We start from the raw sequence: 14,216 nt of genomic DNA, 5'->3' as shown, positions 1-14,216 counted from the left end.
CATTCACCGTCACCCCCTCAACTGAATCCAAAGATGTATAGATACCAGGCAAGATTATATCTGATTTTATGGGGATCCTAGGGAAATTGTTACTCCCCACATTGCATTAGCATTTTTACCAAATTATAAAAAGAAAAATAACCATTTTATACTACACTTTATACTATATTTGCACACTTTACTACAACATGGACAAATACAATTGTTTTAATGGTGTTGAATTGAAATTAAATTGCAAAAAATTGTCATAAGCAAATTGTCATCATCAAGTAAAATAGTTTTATTTAACATTTACATTAGGCTAGTCTGGCATATCAGACAGAACATTGAGGTGTACAAAACATTCCTGACCCAAAAAAAAAAATCAGACTAAAAGGAAAAATATAAAATTGGGGGGGAAATGCAGTATAAAGTTATTTGACATCTTTAAGATTCTTTCTCCAATTCCAGAGGTCATCAATCATCTGTAATGAGAGAAAAGGTTTTAAACATGTGCAATATAAAATTATCTATTAAAACAATCTTGTAAGGCAAAGATCACCCCACCCATGAATTCTTGGTTAGGATGGACAGAAGGCCTCCAACAGTGGTATGGAATGAAGCTTAATCTTAATTATGTTTTCTGAAAAAACTTAAGCCTTCAAAATCTTACCTTCTTATTGTCAGTTCTGAAGGAATTCTTCACGAAGTTGATAAACTTTGCCTCAATTTTAGGAAGAACTACACCCTGAAAAATAAGTTGTACATCAAGCTTATCAGGCCAAGCATACAGAGTGCTTTTCAGAAATTGTTTGCAAAAATCTGCACTATTAAAGTGCTTTTTGATCTAGTGGAAACTGATAATACATTTACATTCCCAGTAAATTCACTCATAATAATCGTTTTGGAACATCTTTATAATCTTTATTTGCATTCTAGAGAAGACTTTTTGAATTAAGGATTTTTTTACAACTAATGCAGTATATTTCCATTATGGTGTGTCTATACGTCTCTGTATCCTGACTTATGTAGATCATTCTTTGACAGTCATGGAGGCACAGAAACAGTGGTGTGGAGCCACCAAACTCTACCATCTCAATTAATGGATGAAGCTGTGTTTGGAATCTCAGCTTACTCCATACATTAGAAGCCAAGCCTGTAACCTCTAAAATGGTTTGAGGCAGGTTGCCACTCATCTGAAGTGAAACTATTGGAGGACAACAATTCTAAGTTTACTTTCTACTCAGTATTTCACATACCCAAGTTTCACTAATCCACATTTTACCCAAACAGGAACAGAACAGAAATCTATGAAAAGAAAACTTTCATTTGGCAAAAATAGTTATGGGTATCTAAATGTTATTTTAGGCGTGAGGGACCTACACAGTAAGTGCAAGTTTTTTTTGTTTTAAATCACCATCTTTAAAAAAAAATCTTTCATAAAACACTAACAATTAGGTGGACTTTTTTTCTGCAGCAGAACAGATTTTAATTAAAAAAGCTACAGTCAAGACTGAAGTCATGGCCCTACAAGAAGTCTTTCCCAGGGCTCAGGCATGCATGGTTTATAGTTTCTTTACAGGTGTGGCTTCATTTGGTTTTCAACAAATATAGAAATTTAGTACAAAAACCCTCCCTCATACCTTCTCCAGTGAAAGTTGTAATTTCTCTTTAATCTGTTCAAGATTAAGAGGCGTTTTGGGTGTCTTTGGAGATTGCTTGCCTTCTTTCCCTTTCTGCTCAGGTGTCTATAAGACAAATAAAAAAACATTACACTAAATTACTTTTAGCTATAAAGTATAATGGCTTATAAAAACACAAATATTCAAACTGTCAGTTTGAAAACAGTAGGAAAAGATGCACAGGTTTAGTGGATGGAAACTTTGCAGACACTTGATTGACTAGAAGCTACAGTCTCCACAAGAAAAAAAAATTGTATGATCCATTATTCAGTGTCAGAATAGGTGTGTATTTATTAGGAAGTTTCCCTCTGACATTGGATTTTTATCCCTAGCACTTGTGAGAAATTGCATTTAGAATCAAAAAGCTGCACCAAATAAACTTGTATTCCACAAAGCTTGCACTGTTCAGCTGGCATCCTAGGAGTCATGTATAAACTCTAATCACAGGAGCTTGGATCATTCTTCATTGACAGACTGCTTCATCAAAGGCATCACAACAAAGCCTTACAACACACGACCTTAAGGGAACCTGTCACTGCTGTTTGAAAAAAAAAATTAGAATTAGACAGGTTCCCACGGAGCCTTACGACCCAAGGGCAACCGTATCTTAACCAACTTCATTGATGGTCAGAAGTGGAGAAAATGAACCTTGATTCTCTGCCTGATAACCAGGGAGAGAAATCAGCGAGTTGGACTGGGTGTATACTCAAACGAGACTAGCAGCCACTGCTGAAATCTCGCACATGCGCAGTGAGCATCTGAGCTGTCCGCATCCTCTGCAGACTGCACGTCCAGCTTTTCCTCTTCCGCATGCGCAATGAGGACTGCTCAAACCATCACAGCAACATGCAGCTTAAGCCCAAGTGACATATCGGAAAGGGGGAGTAGAATGAGGAGGAACCGATGATGTGCTGAGGAGGGCTGCTAGACTCAAGCAAGAGTATACACTCAGTCCCACTGGCCAGATTCTCTGCCTGCTTACCAGGCAGAATCAGTTTTTTTTCTCCACTTATCATCAATCAAGTTGGTTAAAAAAGGTCCCCCTAGGCCATAAGGCTCTATGGAAAACTGTAATGCTAATTTTCCAACAGCAGTGACAGGTTCCCTCTAAACATGATGATGGTGATCAGTGAATACAGAAACAGCACTGACTGGTATACTGTACAGCAAGTGACTAATCTTAATATAAAGTCAACTATTACTCACTTTTGGGGGTTTGGCAGGAGTGGACGGTGCTGAGGCCTTTCCATTGTGGCTAGACTTTTGAGCCGATTTCACTTTTGCTACTGGTACAGGCTGAAAAAAAAAATTCAAATTACTAATAAAATCACACAATAAGTTTAGATATCCATAACTAATATTCATCACCATATGTGTAACTTTCAGTCTCAGCAAAACAGAATTGGGGACAGAAATGCCTTTTCTGCCTGTAGCGTAAATCTATAACAGACTAGTTTGTTTGCTAGAGATTAGTCAAGTTTAGAGCAAAGAAAATTAAATAACCCAACAAATGCTTTGTTACGTTACCTTTTTAACTGGAGTTTCTTCTTCATCATCATCATCCCTTGGAAAGAAAAAAAAAATGGAAATTCTTAAATCAGATGGAAATATAGAGCACATTTTGAAAGGGGCTGCAGAGGAACCCCATATTAGGGGAATGGGGGGACTAAAATACAATGATAAATTACAAAATTTTGGATAGTATAGTTTAGAAAGATACAACTGAGGTAAGACCGCATTACAAGTACAAATACCTAAACAGACAGTAAATGGATCTTTTTATACCTAGGCCTGTGGCCAGGACAAGAGGGCATGCGCTATGCCTAGAGGATAGGTGGTTTTACAATCATAGACAAAGGTTCTTTACTGTAAGAGCAGCAAGACTATGGAACTCTGCCACAAGAGGTTTTAATGCCAGATTTGAACATGTAAGGGCCTGGGTGTCGTTCTGGAAAGCAATACCACATTGTATAGGAATAACACTTTATTCATAGTTTATACAGAGTTATTCTGCCCTGCTTTGGGCTAATAGACATCAACCTTACAGGGTTTTTGAATTATGGATCATTGCAATATACAAGTTGGACTTTATGGCCTGATGTATTTTTCTAACTTTTTCACTGTGATACCTCTCATCACTGCCAGTATACCAACTATAAAATACACCATGCTTTAACTCAAGAGGACCTGTAAGGTTATGGCTGCTCATATTAGAGTAAGCAGCTCCCTAGTCCTTCGCCAGTTATAACATTGTTAAATCTCTAGCTTTATCTGAACATACTGATAAGCTAGGAAACTGTTAGCTTACAGCAGTCCAGCATATTAATAACAGGTGCAGTCACTGCAGCATCAAGCCTGGCAGTCACCACCAGCATATGGTGTGGGGAATGGCAGTCCAGGGGAGAAGCTGAGGAGGGGGGGCGCCTCAGACGACACCCTCATGAATACGCCAGACCACTGTAAGCTAGGTCCAACGATTGGACCGCTATGTAGTGGATTGTTTCTTGCTTATCAGTATTTTTCAATAAAGCACGAGATTTAACAGTGCGATAACTGGAGGAGGGCTAGGGAGCTGCTTACTTTAGTATGAGTAGCTTAAGTCTTCTAATTACCCGCCAGGTCCTCTTTAAGCCTGTGTCTACATGTAGCAGACAAATAACTCAACAAGGCATCACAGCCTCTTTTTACCAACTGATGGAGGCACTACTCTGGACCAGAGACGTAGTATAAAGCTTACTGAGGCTGGACTACCCCTTAAACATTTAAGCCAATAAGAAACTTACTCATCATCGTCTTCGTCATCTTCATCGTCGTCATCATCATCGTCGTCATCCTCTTCCAACTTTACTTTTTTCTAGCCATAAGAAAAATTGTGGTTAGACTTTGCATAAAAATCCACTAATGTATACACAAAAAATGGAAGCCACCATACCTGTGGAACTTTAGAGGTAGAAGTGGCAGGTCTTTTTGTATTCTTTGCAGGTTCTGTGTTCTCTTCCTCCTCTTCGCTATCTTCCTCCTCCTCATCTGATGAGCCCAAGTCCTCTAAGGCTACAAACAACACTGGGATTAATAGACTGTCCGTAGGCAATAAAAAACACTTTCATAAAAATTATTAGGTCTCAAAGATTCATAACTTAGCAATGACCAAAGTGGCTTCCATTATAAAAGCATTTTACAGTTTGTTAACAGTGCCAGCCACTGCTCAGGTGAAGCCTGGTAAGCTCTGGAAACCCTACAAAAACATGCTACATGCTTATTCCATAAACAGAGGCTGATTTAGTAAAGTCTGCGCTAGTGAATGAATGGGACTGATAAAAAGGTTACCACAGAAAAATAATGCAGTCAAGTAAAAAGGCAAGGATTACCCATCTACAAAAAAACATCAGCGCCAACCCACGCTATTCCAGATGATCCAATTGATATTTATTTTAAGACCCTTACAATCTACTTACCAACAAGATGCTGCCCACTAACATATACAGGACCAGAACCAGACTTCAGTCGCAAAGTCACTGGTGGTGTAATTTCAAATCCACCAAGTGAAACCTAATGTAGATATATAAAAGATTTAGATTTTAATCATTATCCCCTAGAATGCACAGCCAGACCAACCATCTGAACCCCCCGTTATATTATGAGCTCTACACCACCCCCACCAGAGCAGTGAAGAGCCTTAACAGTGTTGTGATCAAGTATGTAATCTACAACTCTAATCAGGCTAATGGCCTGACCGGCTCCAAGAACTGTGACCCAAGCAGTTATTTCAATTCTACTGCAAGCATTTTGAAGGCAGATTTCTGCACTACGATCCTGCATTGTGTGTCTTGGATTTGCATCAATCCCATAGACAGGAATCCTACTGTAACTGACTGCAGGCTAGCAGCACAAAAATTCAATGCAGTAAACCCAAAGGTACTCTGCAACACAGACAAGCTAAACCTTCTGATGTTTTTTTATATATCCATTGCTTACCGTTGGCTGTACAGATGGACTTAGGGAAGCAAGAACAATCTTTAACTGTTTTCCTTCATAGTTCATTCCTTCAGCTTCAACTATGTGTAGTTCATCTTTAGCACCACCACCTAAACTGACCTGGAAAACAAAATGGAACATTTATGGCTTAGATGAGGCAAACCAATAATGATCCCATAAGACATAACTTTCTAAACATACAAAAGATATAAAGTCATATCCCATGACAAGAAACATACTTGGGTGAATGGGATACATAACAGGCAAGCCATTTTTATGCCATTCTTCAACGCAAGCAGAATACACTTGCTAACTGCATGAAACTTCAACTATTTACTAATTCATCCTGTGTCGTCGTCCTCCTCCCATCTGTTACCAGATACCAAGCTTCAGGCTTCTCTGCAGTCCTATTGAACTGCAAATCCGTCCAGAGTGGGTACACACAAGTATGTAAGTGTGCCTGGTTTACAAACCTTCATCCTGGTGGTAGATAGCCTTTAAGCTTTATTAATACTGGTTCTTATGGCAATTCAACATTTTTGAAATCCAATTGTCGGATAAAAAAATTTGGCTGGAGTTACAATTATCAAATATATAGCTCCAACTTGCATATAAACTCAATTTAAGAAAAACCTACAGAGCCCATCTTCTATAACCCTGAGACTGCATTTACTTACTGTTCTCAAAGACAACTGGTGTTCACTTTCATCATCATCTACTTTGAATGTATACTCCTTTTTGTCTGACTTCAGTTCACACCCTTGAAACAAAAGCATAAATTAAAAAATTTCAAGATAACAGACCATCAAGTAGCACTACAGAAGAGATAGCTTTTCCTAGTAGACAAATGTTAGTTAAAGCAGCTTCTGACAAAAATCACACTTGACATATTCCAGTAAATTAATGCCCCCAATATCAATTCTCAAATTTCATAATGTAGCTGCACTTTAGAAGAAACAAAGATGCTGCACATAGAGGAAGCAGCTTGTTACTCTTCAGTGTGCTCCCTTTGCGCTATCCAATTTTAGCACTAACATTTATATAGCACCCCCATATACTATGCTTTAGAGCAATATTTTCCTTTATTACACAAATAAGCTTTGGCATTGCTTCACTGCTCACTGTTTCATCTCATAACACTGCCCATTAGTATCAGTTTTCACACATATCCAAACATTGGCTAAATGATGTTTGTTCACAGCTTTAGCCATAATCAAGAAAACCTCAGAACAGATATATCCCATTCTGCCATTAGTAGAGTCCATTCACTTCTTACTCCAATATAGAGTAATTTTAAATCTGCCTTAAAGGAAACCTACCACTTGTAGTGGCAGGTTTCCGATGGAAATACCGGGCACCAGCTCAGGGTGAGCTGGTGCCGGAGCTTATTTTAGTTAGTGTTTTAAACCGCGGTATCGCGGTTTAAAACACTTTTTAAACTTTATAGCCGGCGCAGGCACTTACTTGAAACAAAAGCATAAATTAAAAAATTTAATTTACCGTGCACGCGGCTACATAGGAAGTGAATGAGAGCCGCGTGCACGGTAAGCGCCGAGCGCGTACCTGCCTGCGCCGGCTATAAAGTTTAAAACACTAACTAAAATAAGCTCCGGCACCAGCTCACCCTGAGCTGGTGCCCGGTATTGCCATCGGAAACCTGCCACTACAAGTGGTAGGTTTCCTTTAAGTTAAAGCCGGCAGAAAACGAGGGGTGCTGCCATGGATGATGGCACAGCTCACATTGGTATAGAAGATTGGGTAGCAGGAAATAGTATAAGCACACATGGCTCCTGGGCATCTCAGGTGGATGAATGTGCGACCAGTGCACATGGTACAGGGCCCTGTGTAGATGGAGGAAGGATGGGGGGGAGTAGGGAAGGGATTCTTATTATCTGTGGCTGTGGGGGTCTTCTACAATTCATTTCTCAATCCAATTTGTCTGCCATGTGGTGGGCGGTCACCTGCAGTGTTACCTGTGCGGGCACCACAAACAAAGGCGCATTTCCGGCCTCCACTGCCGGACCATACGGGGGCTGGAGACGGACATGTGCACAGGACAGCCGCCTCCCTACATTATGAGGACAATGAGAAACCCCCGAGCAGTTTCCCCCAGGCCTCACTACGGAACCGACGCGGTGCTACTAACACGTGGGAGCAGCATGGCGCCTGATCACGTGAGCGGAGACAACGGACTCGCCCGCTGCTGAAGGATGCCGCACAGAACCGCTGCTCCACAATATATCATACCGCACCCCAGTAATCTCCGCCGCGGCGCAGACAATGAGCGCCCGCACACCCCAATAAGCCACCATGAACGTCCTACAGCAAATAGAAAAAAAACTAAAGCTAATATCGGTTTGACGCTACATACCGAAGAGGAAGTTCTGTGGGCGCAGGGGGGCCATGCTATCCATATCCATGCTGTCCTCCATCCTTCAACCGCTGCGCAAGCACCGCACGCCAGATAACTACAATGGACGGTCTACTGAGGGCAGGCTCGCGGACAGCGGAGCTTTATATTCACGTCCTGCTTCTCGCGATAACGGGAACAGTAGTGGGGAGGAGCTTCAAGTGCGTTCAGTAAGCTGGCGCGTGATTGGTTGTTCATTACTCCACACATTACGTGGTAATTTTTTTTTTTACATTTCTGCCATGATTGCTCGTGGACAAAAAGAACAAACGACGGAGTGAAATATATATTTATTCTGAAGGCTGAAAGACGAACACTGTGAAAAAAGAGCCTCATTTTACATACAAAATGGTCAAAAAGGTTACACTGTGTATCACAGTTTCAGCTGATAAAAGTAAATAGGGTTTCACGGTAACAAGTTAATGTTACAGACATTTACAAACGCATACGTTTTTGACAGGTTTGACCAATTATGTTATTTAAAATGGGTCAAAATAAGTGCGTTTTTTTGACGGATTGCTTAAAAACGGCCCAAAAACGTGTTCAAAACACCAAGTGTGCCATCACCTTAAAGAGAACCAGTCATGCAAAATAACCCCCCTAAACTAAATATACTTTCATAAACTGCCATTAGAGAGCATTGCCTATATCCCTTTATTGTCCCTCTACATGCCTGTAAACCTAAGCAATGAGGTCCTAAAGCTGTATGCAAATGACCTGTGAAATGTCCAATGAAGCATTAGCATATTCAAGCTGTCCACTCTATTCATGAGTGGGAGGCACAGCCACACCCCCAGTGCATGACTGACAGCCTGTATAATGGAGTGAGGCTGTATAATGATGTGCTTCCTGGTGCTGGCGACCACGCCCCCTGCAGCCTGTGTGTGCATGTGTGTGTGTGTTTAGGAGAGATACAGCAGCTCCAGGCTGCAGCCATGTTACAGCAGAACATGTCAGATTCATGTGTGTGTGTCCGCTAAAGGAATCTGCGCCGTCGCATTTACAAGTAATTGTTACAATTTTTCAAAATCCACTTATTAACCGCCATCTACAGGAGCCATTGCTGCTGCTGTGGCAGTTGGAAGCTGAGCCGTGATTGGCTGCTGTTCTACCACAGGTCATTAATATGAGCTCTGAGCTGTGATTAGTTACTATAGGCAATGCGTATAAGATGCTTACATGTGAGGCAAGATGGATAGGTATATAGAGATAGGGGAAGATTTATCAGAAATGTCTGAGGTACAACTGTTCCAGTTGCCCTGGAAACCAATCAGAGATCAGCAGTAATTTTAAAAACAGCTGGGGAAAATGAAACTTGAACTCTAATTGGTTGTCATGGGAACTAAAACAGTACTGCTCTCAGACACTTCTGATAAATCTCCCCATAGACAAAGTCACAGCTAGGGACAGAGACAGTCACTGGAATGAGACTGCCAGCGACAAACAGTCGCTGAAATCTCCCCATAGACAAAGTCACAGCTAGGGACAGAGACAGTCACTGGAATGAGAGTGTCAGAGACTAAAAATTACTGGAATGAGAGTGCCATAGACAGACAGTAGCTGGAATGAGAGTGCCACAGATAAACAGTAGCTGGAATGAGACTACCAGCGACAGATAGTCGATGAAATGAGACTGCCAGCGACAGACAGTCGTTGAAAGAGACTGCCAGCGACAGAAAGTCATTGAGAGAGACTGCCAGCGACAGACAGTCGCCGAGAGAGACTGCCAGCGACAGACAGTCGCCGAGAGAGACTGCCAGCGACAGACAGTCGCCGAGAGAGACTGCCAGCGACAGACAGTCGCCGAGAGAGACTGCCAGCGACAGACAGTCGCCGAGAGAGACTGCCAGCGACAGACAGTCGCTGAGAGAGACTGCCAGCGACAGACAGTCGCTGAGAGAGACTGCCAGCGACAGACAGTCGCTGAGAGAGACTGCCAGCGACAGACAGTCGCTGAGAGAGACTGCCAGCGACAGACAGTCGCTGAGAGAGACTGCCAGCGACAGACAGTCGCTGAGAGAGACTGTGAGTGACAGTCGCTGAAATGAGACTGCCAGCGACAGACAGTCGCTGAAATGAGACTGCCAGCGACAAACAGTCGCTGAAATGAGACTGCCAGCGACAAACAGTCGCTGAAATCTCCCCATAGAAAGAGTCACAGCTAGGGACAGAGACAGTCACTGGAATGAGAGTGTCAGAGACTAAAAATTACTGGAATGAGAGTGCCATAGACAGACAGTAGCTGGAATGAAACTGCCAGCGACAAACAGTCGCTGAAATCTCCCCATAGACAAAGTCACAGCTAGGGACAGAGAAAGTCACTGGAATGAGAGTGTCAGAGACAAAATATTACTGGAATGAGAGTGCCAGAGACAGACAGTAGCTGGAATGAGAGTGCCAGAGATAAACAGTCGATGGAATGAGGCTACCAGCGACAGATAGTCGAAGGAATGAGACTGCCAGTGACAGACAGTCGATGAAAGAGACTGCCAGTGACAGAAAGTCATTGAGAGAGACTGCCAGCGACAGACAGTCGCTGAGATAGACTGCCAGCGACAGACAGTTGCTGAGAGAGACTGCGAGCGACAGACTGTCACTGAAATGAGACTTCCAGAGACAGTCGCTGAAATGAGACTGCCAGCGACAGCGAACAACCTGCAGAAAGCTGGGAGCAACATAACAAAGGCTACCATCATTTACACTCTACGCCGCCAGGGACTCAGATACTGCAGAGCCAGACGTGTCTCCCTGCTGAAGCCAGTACATATCTGGGCCCGTCTGGAAATTGCTAGAGAGCATTTGGATGTTTCAGAATTCCAGTATTGGGAGAATTCTATATGGTCAGATTAAACCAAAGTAGAACTGTTGTAGAAATGCTGAGTTGCTCTCAAAGAAAACCATACTTACTATGAAGCATGGGGGTGGTCACATCATGCTTTGTGGGGTGGTTTCTCTGCCAAGGGACCAGGAAGACTGATCCATGTACATGAAAGAATGATGGGACCATGTATCGTGAGCTTTTAAGTGCTAACCTGGCTGGGTCTTTTAGTATGACAATGATCCCAAGCAGGAGAATAAATGGATAGCATCCAGGAAGGGTGCGTTGCTCTCCTATTTGGAACGTTTGAAAAGGAATCGGCGCTGGCTTGCTCAAAAAGTTTCTTTTATTTAAGCCAATTATGGCAATAAAATATAAAAGAATTAAAACAATAAAAGGAATGACGCATTTCGCTCGTGCTGAGCGCTTCATCAGATTCATGTGATTGTATATACAGTCTTAGTATATATAGAGATCTAAAAGCCTTGTTTTCCCTGTGTTTTTTTTGAAACATAAAAACTTTATAAGGCAAGAAGAATTGATATATTATGACAAATCCAATAGATAAGTAATTTAGGCATTTACAAAGCATATTCGTGAATTATATAATAAAAACAATGTAAAATCTTGATGAGGGAGATGTTCTTATGTTTTTATACTGGAGCTGATGGAAACTACACTAATGGCGCTGTTCATAGAACTACAACTACGGTGTCTCTGAGGTCTCAGCTTGGAGATGATTGTGTACTACGAGGACATCTAGTGGTGAAAAAAAGGGGAATTGACCTGGGAATAATATAGTGCTATGTACAATCTCAGAGTACGGGAGCCGAGAGGGGACAAATTTGTTTCAGGTACATTTGAGAAACTTATTGAGGATTATCGAGGGTTGAAAAACAAGCTATGGTGAGGAATCCCTGATGGTTTAAGGTGTTGAAGTGTATAGTATATGGAACCGGAAAAATGACTCTTTTTTTTTTTTTTTCTTTTTTTTAAGATGGTTTCTTGGATCTCGTTTAGACCCTGTGGTGCCAGAGTATCTAGCTTATAGATCCAATACACTTCATGTCGGCACAAGGTTGGAAATCTATTTGAGACTGTATTAGGTATATGGTCAATTGGTGTGATTGAAATGGGGCATTTATTATTAGGATGGCAGAGTGTACAATGCTTGGAGACCCCATGTAACAGGAATTTTTTCTTGATGTTTTCTCTATGTTTATTTAGTCGACACTGGAGTGCTTGAACTGTTCGTCCTACATATTGTAGATGACATATTTGACATTCAATTAGATAAATAAGGTAATTGGTTTTACAGGACATTTTATTTTTAATTTGAAATGTTTCTCCTGTATTGTTGGACTTGAATGTTTTACCTTTTTTTATGGTGTTGCAGCAGAGGCATCTTGGTTTATTACACTTAGTGACACCGCTGGGCCTGTTGGTTTTATTCTTCTTATGCTGTCTGAGGGTGCTGGGTGCCAGAATGTTTTTAATTGTGGCTCCTCTCCTATAAGTGATTTTGGGACGGTTAGGAAGGTAATCTTTTAGATGGATATCCTTCTTGAGGATTGACCAGTGTTTTTGTAATGTCTCTCTAATAATATTGTATTTACAGTTGTACCAAGTAATAAAATTAACCTCATTTGTAATGCTTGGGTAGCCCTTTTCATGGAACCTGTCTCTTAATATTTTTTCGCTTGTTTGTTATAGTCAGTTATATTCGTACAATTTTTCCTTATCCTCTTGTATTGAGAGAAGGGAATGTTCTTGATCCACTTTTTATGATGGGCACTGGAGTAGTTTAAATAATGATTAGAATTTACTGTTTTGAAGTGCGTTTTCGTACTGAATTGATCATTTGTTTGATAGATTTCGAGATCCAAGAAAACAATGTTGGAAGCGTTTTTTCTAGGGTAAATGAGATACCATATGAGTTGTTATTGAGATGTTCTTGGAAGTGTACAGCTTCCTCGATGGGGCCTGACCATAAAAAGAAGAGATCGTCAATACATAGCTCCATACACCAAAGTATAAAAAAGTTATTAGCGCCAGAAGATGGCAAAATCCCCCCCAAATTTTTTGTACAGGAGGTTTTAATTTTTTTAAATGTATTAAAATATTATAAAACCTATATAAATTTGGTATCCCCGTAATCATACCGACCCAAAGAATAAAGTAGACATGTCATTTGGGGCGTACAGTGAAATCCGTAAAAACTGAGCCCACAAGAATACGGCACAAATGCATTTTTTTTTCCCGCTTCCCAGTACACGGCATGGAATATTAAATACCACCATTTTGAAGTGTAATTTGTTACGCAGAAAATAAACCATCACACAGCTCTGTACATGGAAAAATAAAAAAGTTACAGATTTTTGAATGTGGGGAGTGAAAAATGAAAACGCAAAAACGAAAAAGGGCTGCGGCGGGAAGGGGTTAAAGCCCCTATTAGTACAGAGGAGGTTTGGGACACTTTGAAAGAACTTCCTCCATTGAAGGCCCCAGGACCAGACGGCCTGACCAAACTCAATATACCAGACCCCGCTTGACTGCGTTATACAATACCTTTTAAGAAGGGAAGCCTATTCCACACAATATGTCCAACTCCATGATAACCCTTATTCCCGAGCCAAAAAAGGACTCGCTTGATCAGATTACAGACCCATTGCATTGTCGATTGCAGATTACAAACTTTTCACTAAAATACTGGCTAACAAATTGAAGCAATGGCTCCTTCAGCTGATCAATAAAGCTCAGGTGGGTTTTGTTCCTGGCAGACAGGGAAGCGATAACACCATATGCTTTATGGTGAACCAGAAAAGCCCTTTGAGGCGTTTGAGGGTGGTCATCCTTATTCTGCACTTTGGAGATGAGATATTTGGGTTCCAAGGTCCCTGAAGCTCCTCATTACTGTTTGTGCATTGAACCTCAGCGGCGGCTATTAAGCTGTCTGCAGACATGCAGGGGGTGCAGGTAAGGGACAAGGATTTTAAACTCTCCCTATTTGCGGATGAAGTCCTACGAACTTTAACTCAACCCCATACCACCCTACCTGATTTGCATGGATTGTTGAACTATTATGGCAGTCTCTCTGGTTACAAGATCAATCTGAATAAAACTGAAGCATTACCAGGTACCATTGCCTTATTCCTTTCCAATTACAATCATAAGTGGCAGGCAAGGGCCCTGACATATCTTAGAACTTCCTTGCACTCATCATGTCTCTGACATAGATGAAACAAACTCCCGATTTCCTGTTTTGGTAGGATTACAGTGATTAAGATGTCAATTTTACCAAAGCTTCTTTATTATTTTGAAACCCTCCCAGTCCTAATCCCTCGGCGAACAT

At 41.3% G+C, this 14,216-nt stretch overlaps 1 protein-coding gene across 2 annotated transcripts; it reads right to left on the bottom strand.

Annotated features, from left to right (window-relative positions):
* Positions 1-256: 256 nt before the first annotated feature.
* Positions 257-8,181, bottom strand: NPM1 (nucleophosmin 1). 2 transcript variants are annotated; one of them, XM_072145774.1, is made up of 11 exons: positions 8,008-8,181; positions 6,314-6,396; positions 5,637-5,756; positions 5,117-5,210; positions 4,594-4,712; positions 4,444-4,515; positions 3,189-3,221; positions 2,868-2,957; positions 1,623-1,727; positions 653-727; positions 257-464 (listed from the first exon to the last, which is right to left on the bottom strand). In XM_072145774.1, the coding sequence occupies exons 1-11, from the start codon at positions 8,066-8,068 to the stop codon at positions 414-416; spliced, it is 903 nt and encodes a 300-aa protein (XP_072001875.1). In that variant the 5' UTR covers positions 8,069-8,181; the 3' UTR covers positions 257-413. The 2 variants fall into 2 exon arrangements, with proteins under 2 accessions (XP_072001875.1, XP_072001874.1); XM_072145773.1 differs by having other exon boundaries at positions 3,189-3,225; positions 4,445-4,515.
* Positions 8,182-14,216: the final 6,035 nt, after the last annotated feature.

Source organism: Engystomops pustulosus, chromosome 4, assembly GCF_040894005.1.
Source record: "Engystomops pustulosus chromosome 4, aEngPut4.maternal, whole genome shotgun sequence".
In the NCBI taxonomy this organism is placed as follows: Eukaryota; Metazoa; Chordata; class Amphibia; order Anura; family Leptodactylidae; genus Engystomops; species Engystomops pustulosus.
The sequence above is the reverse complement of the archived record's forward strand: the minus strand, read 5'-3'. Positions and strand labels throughout refer to the sequence as shown.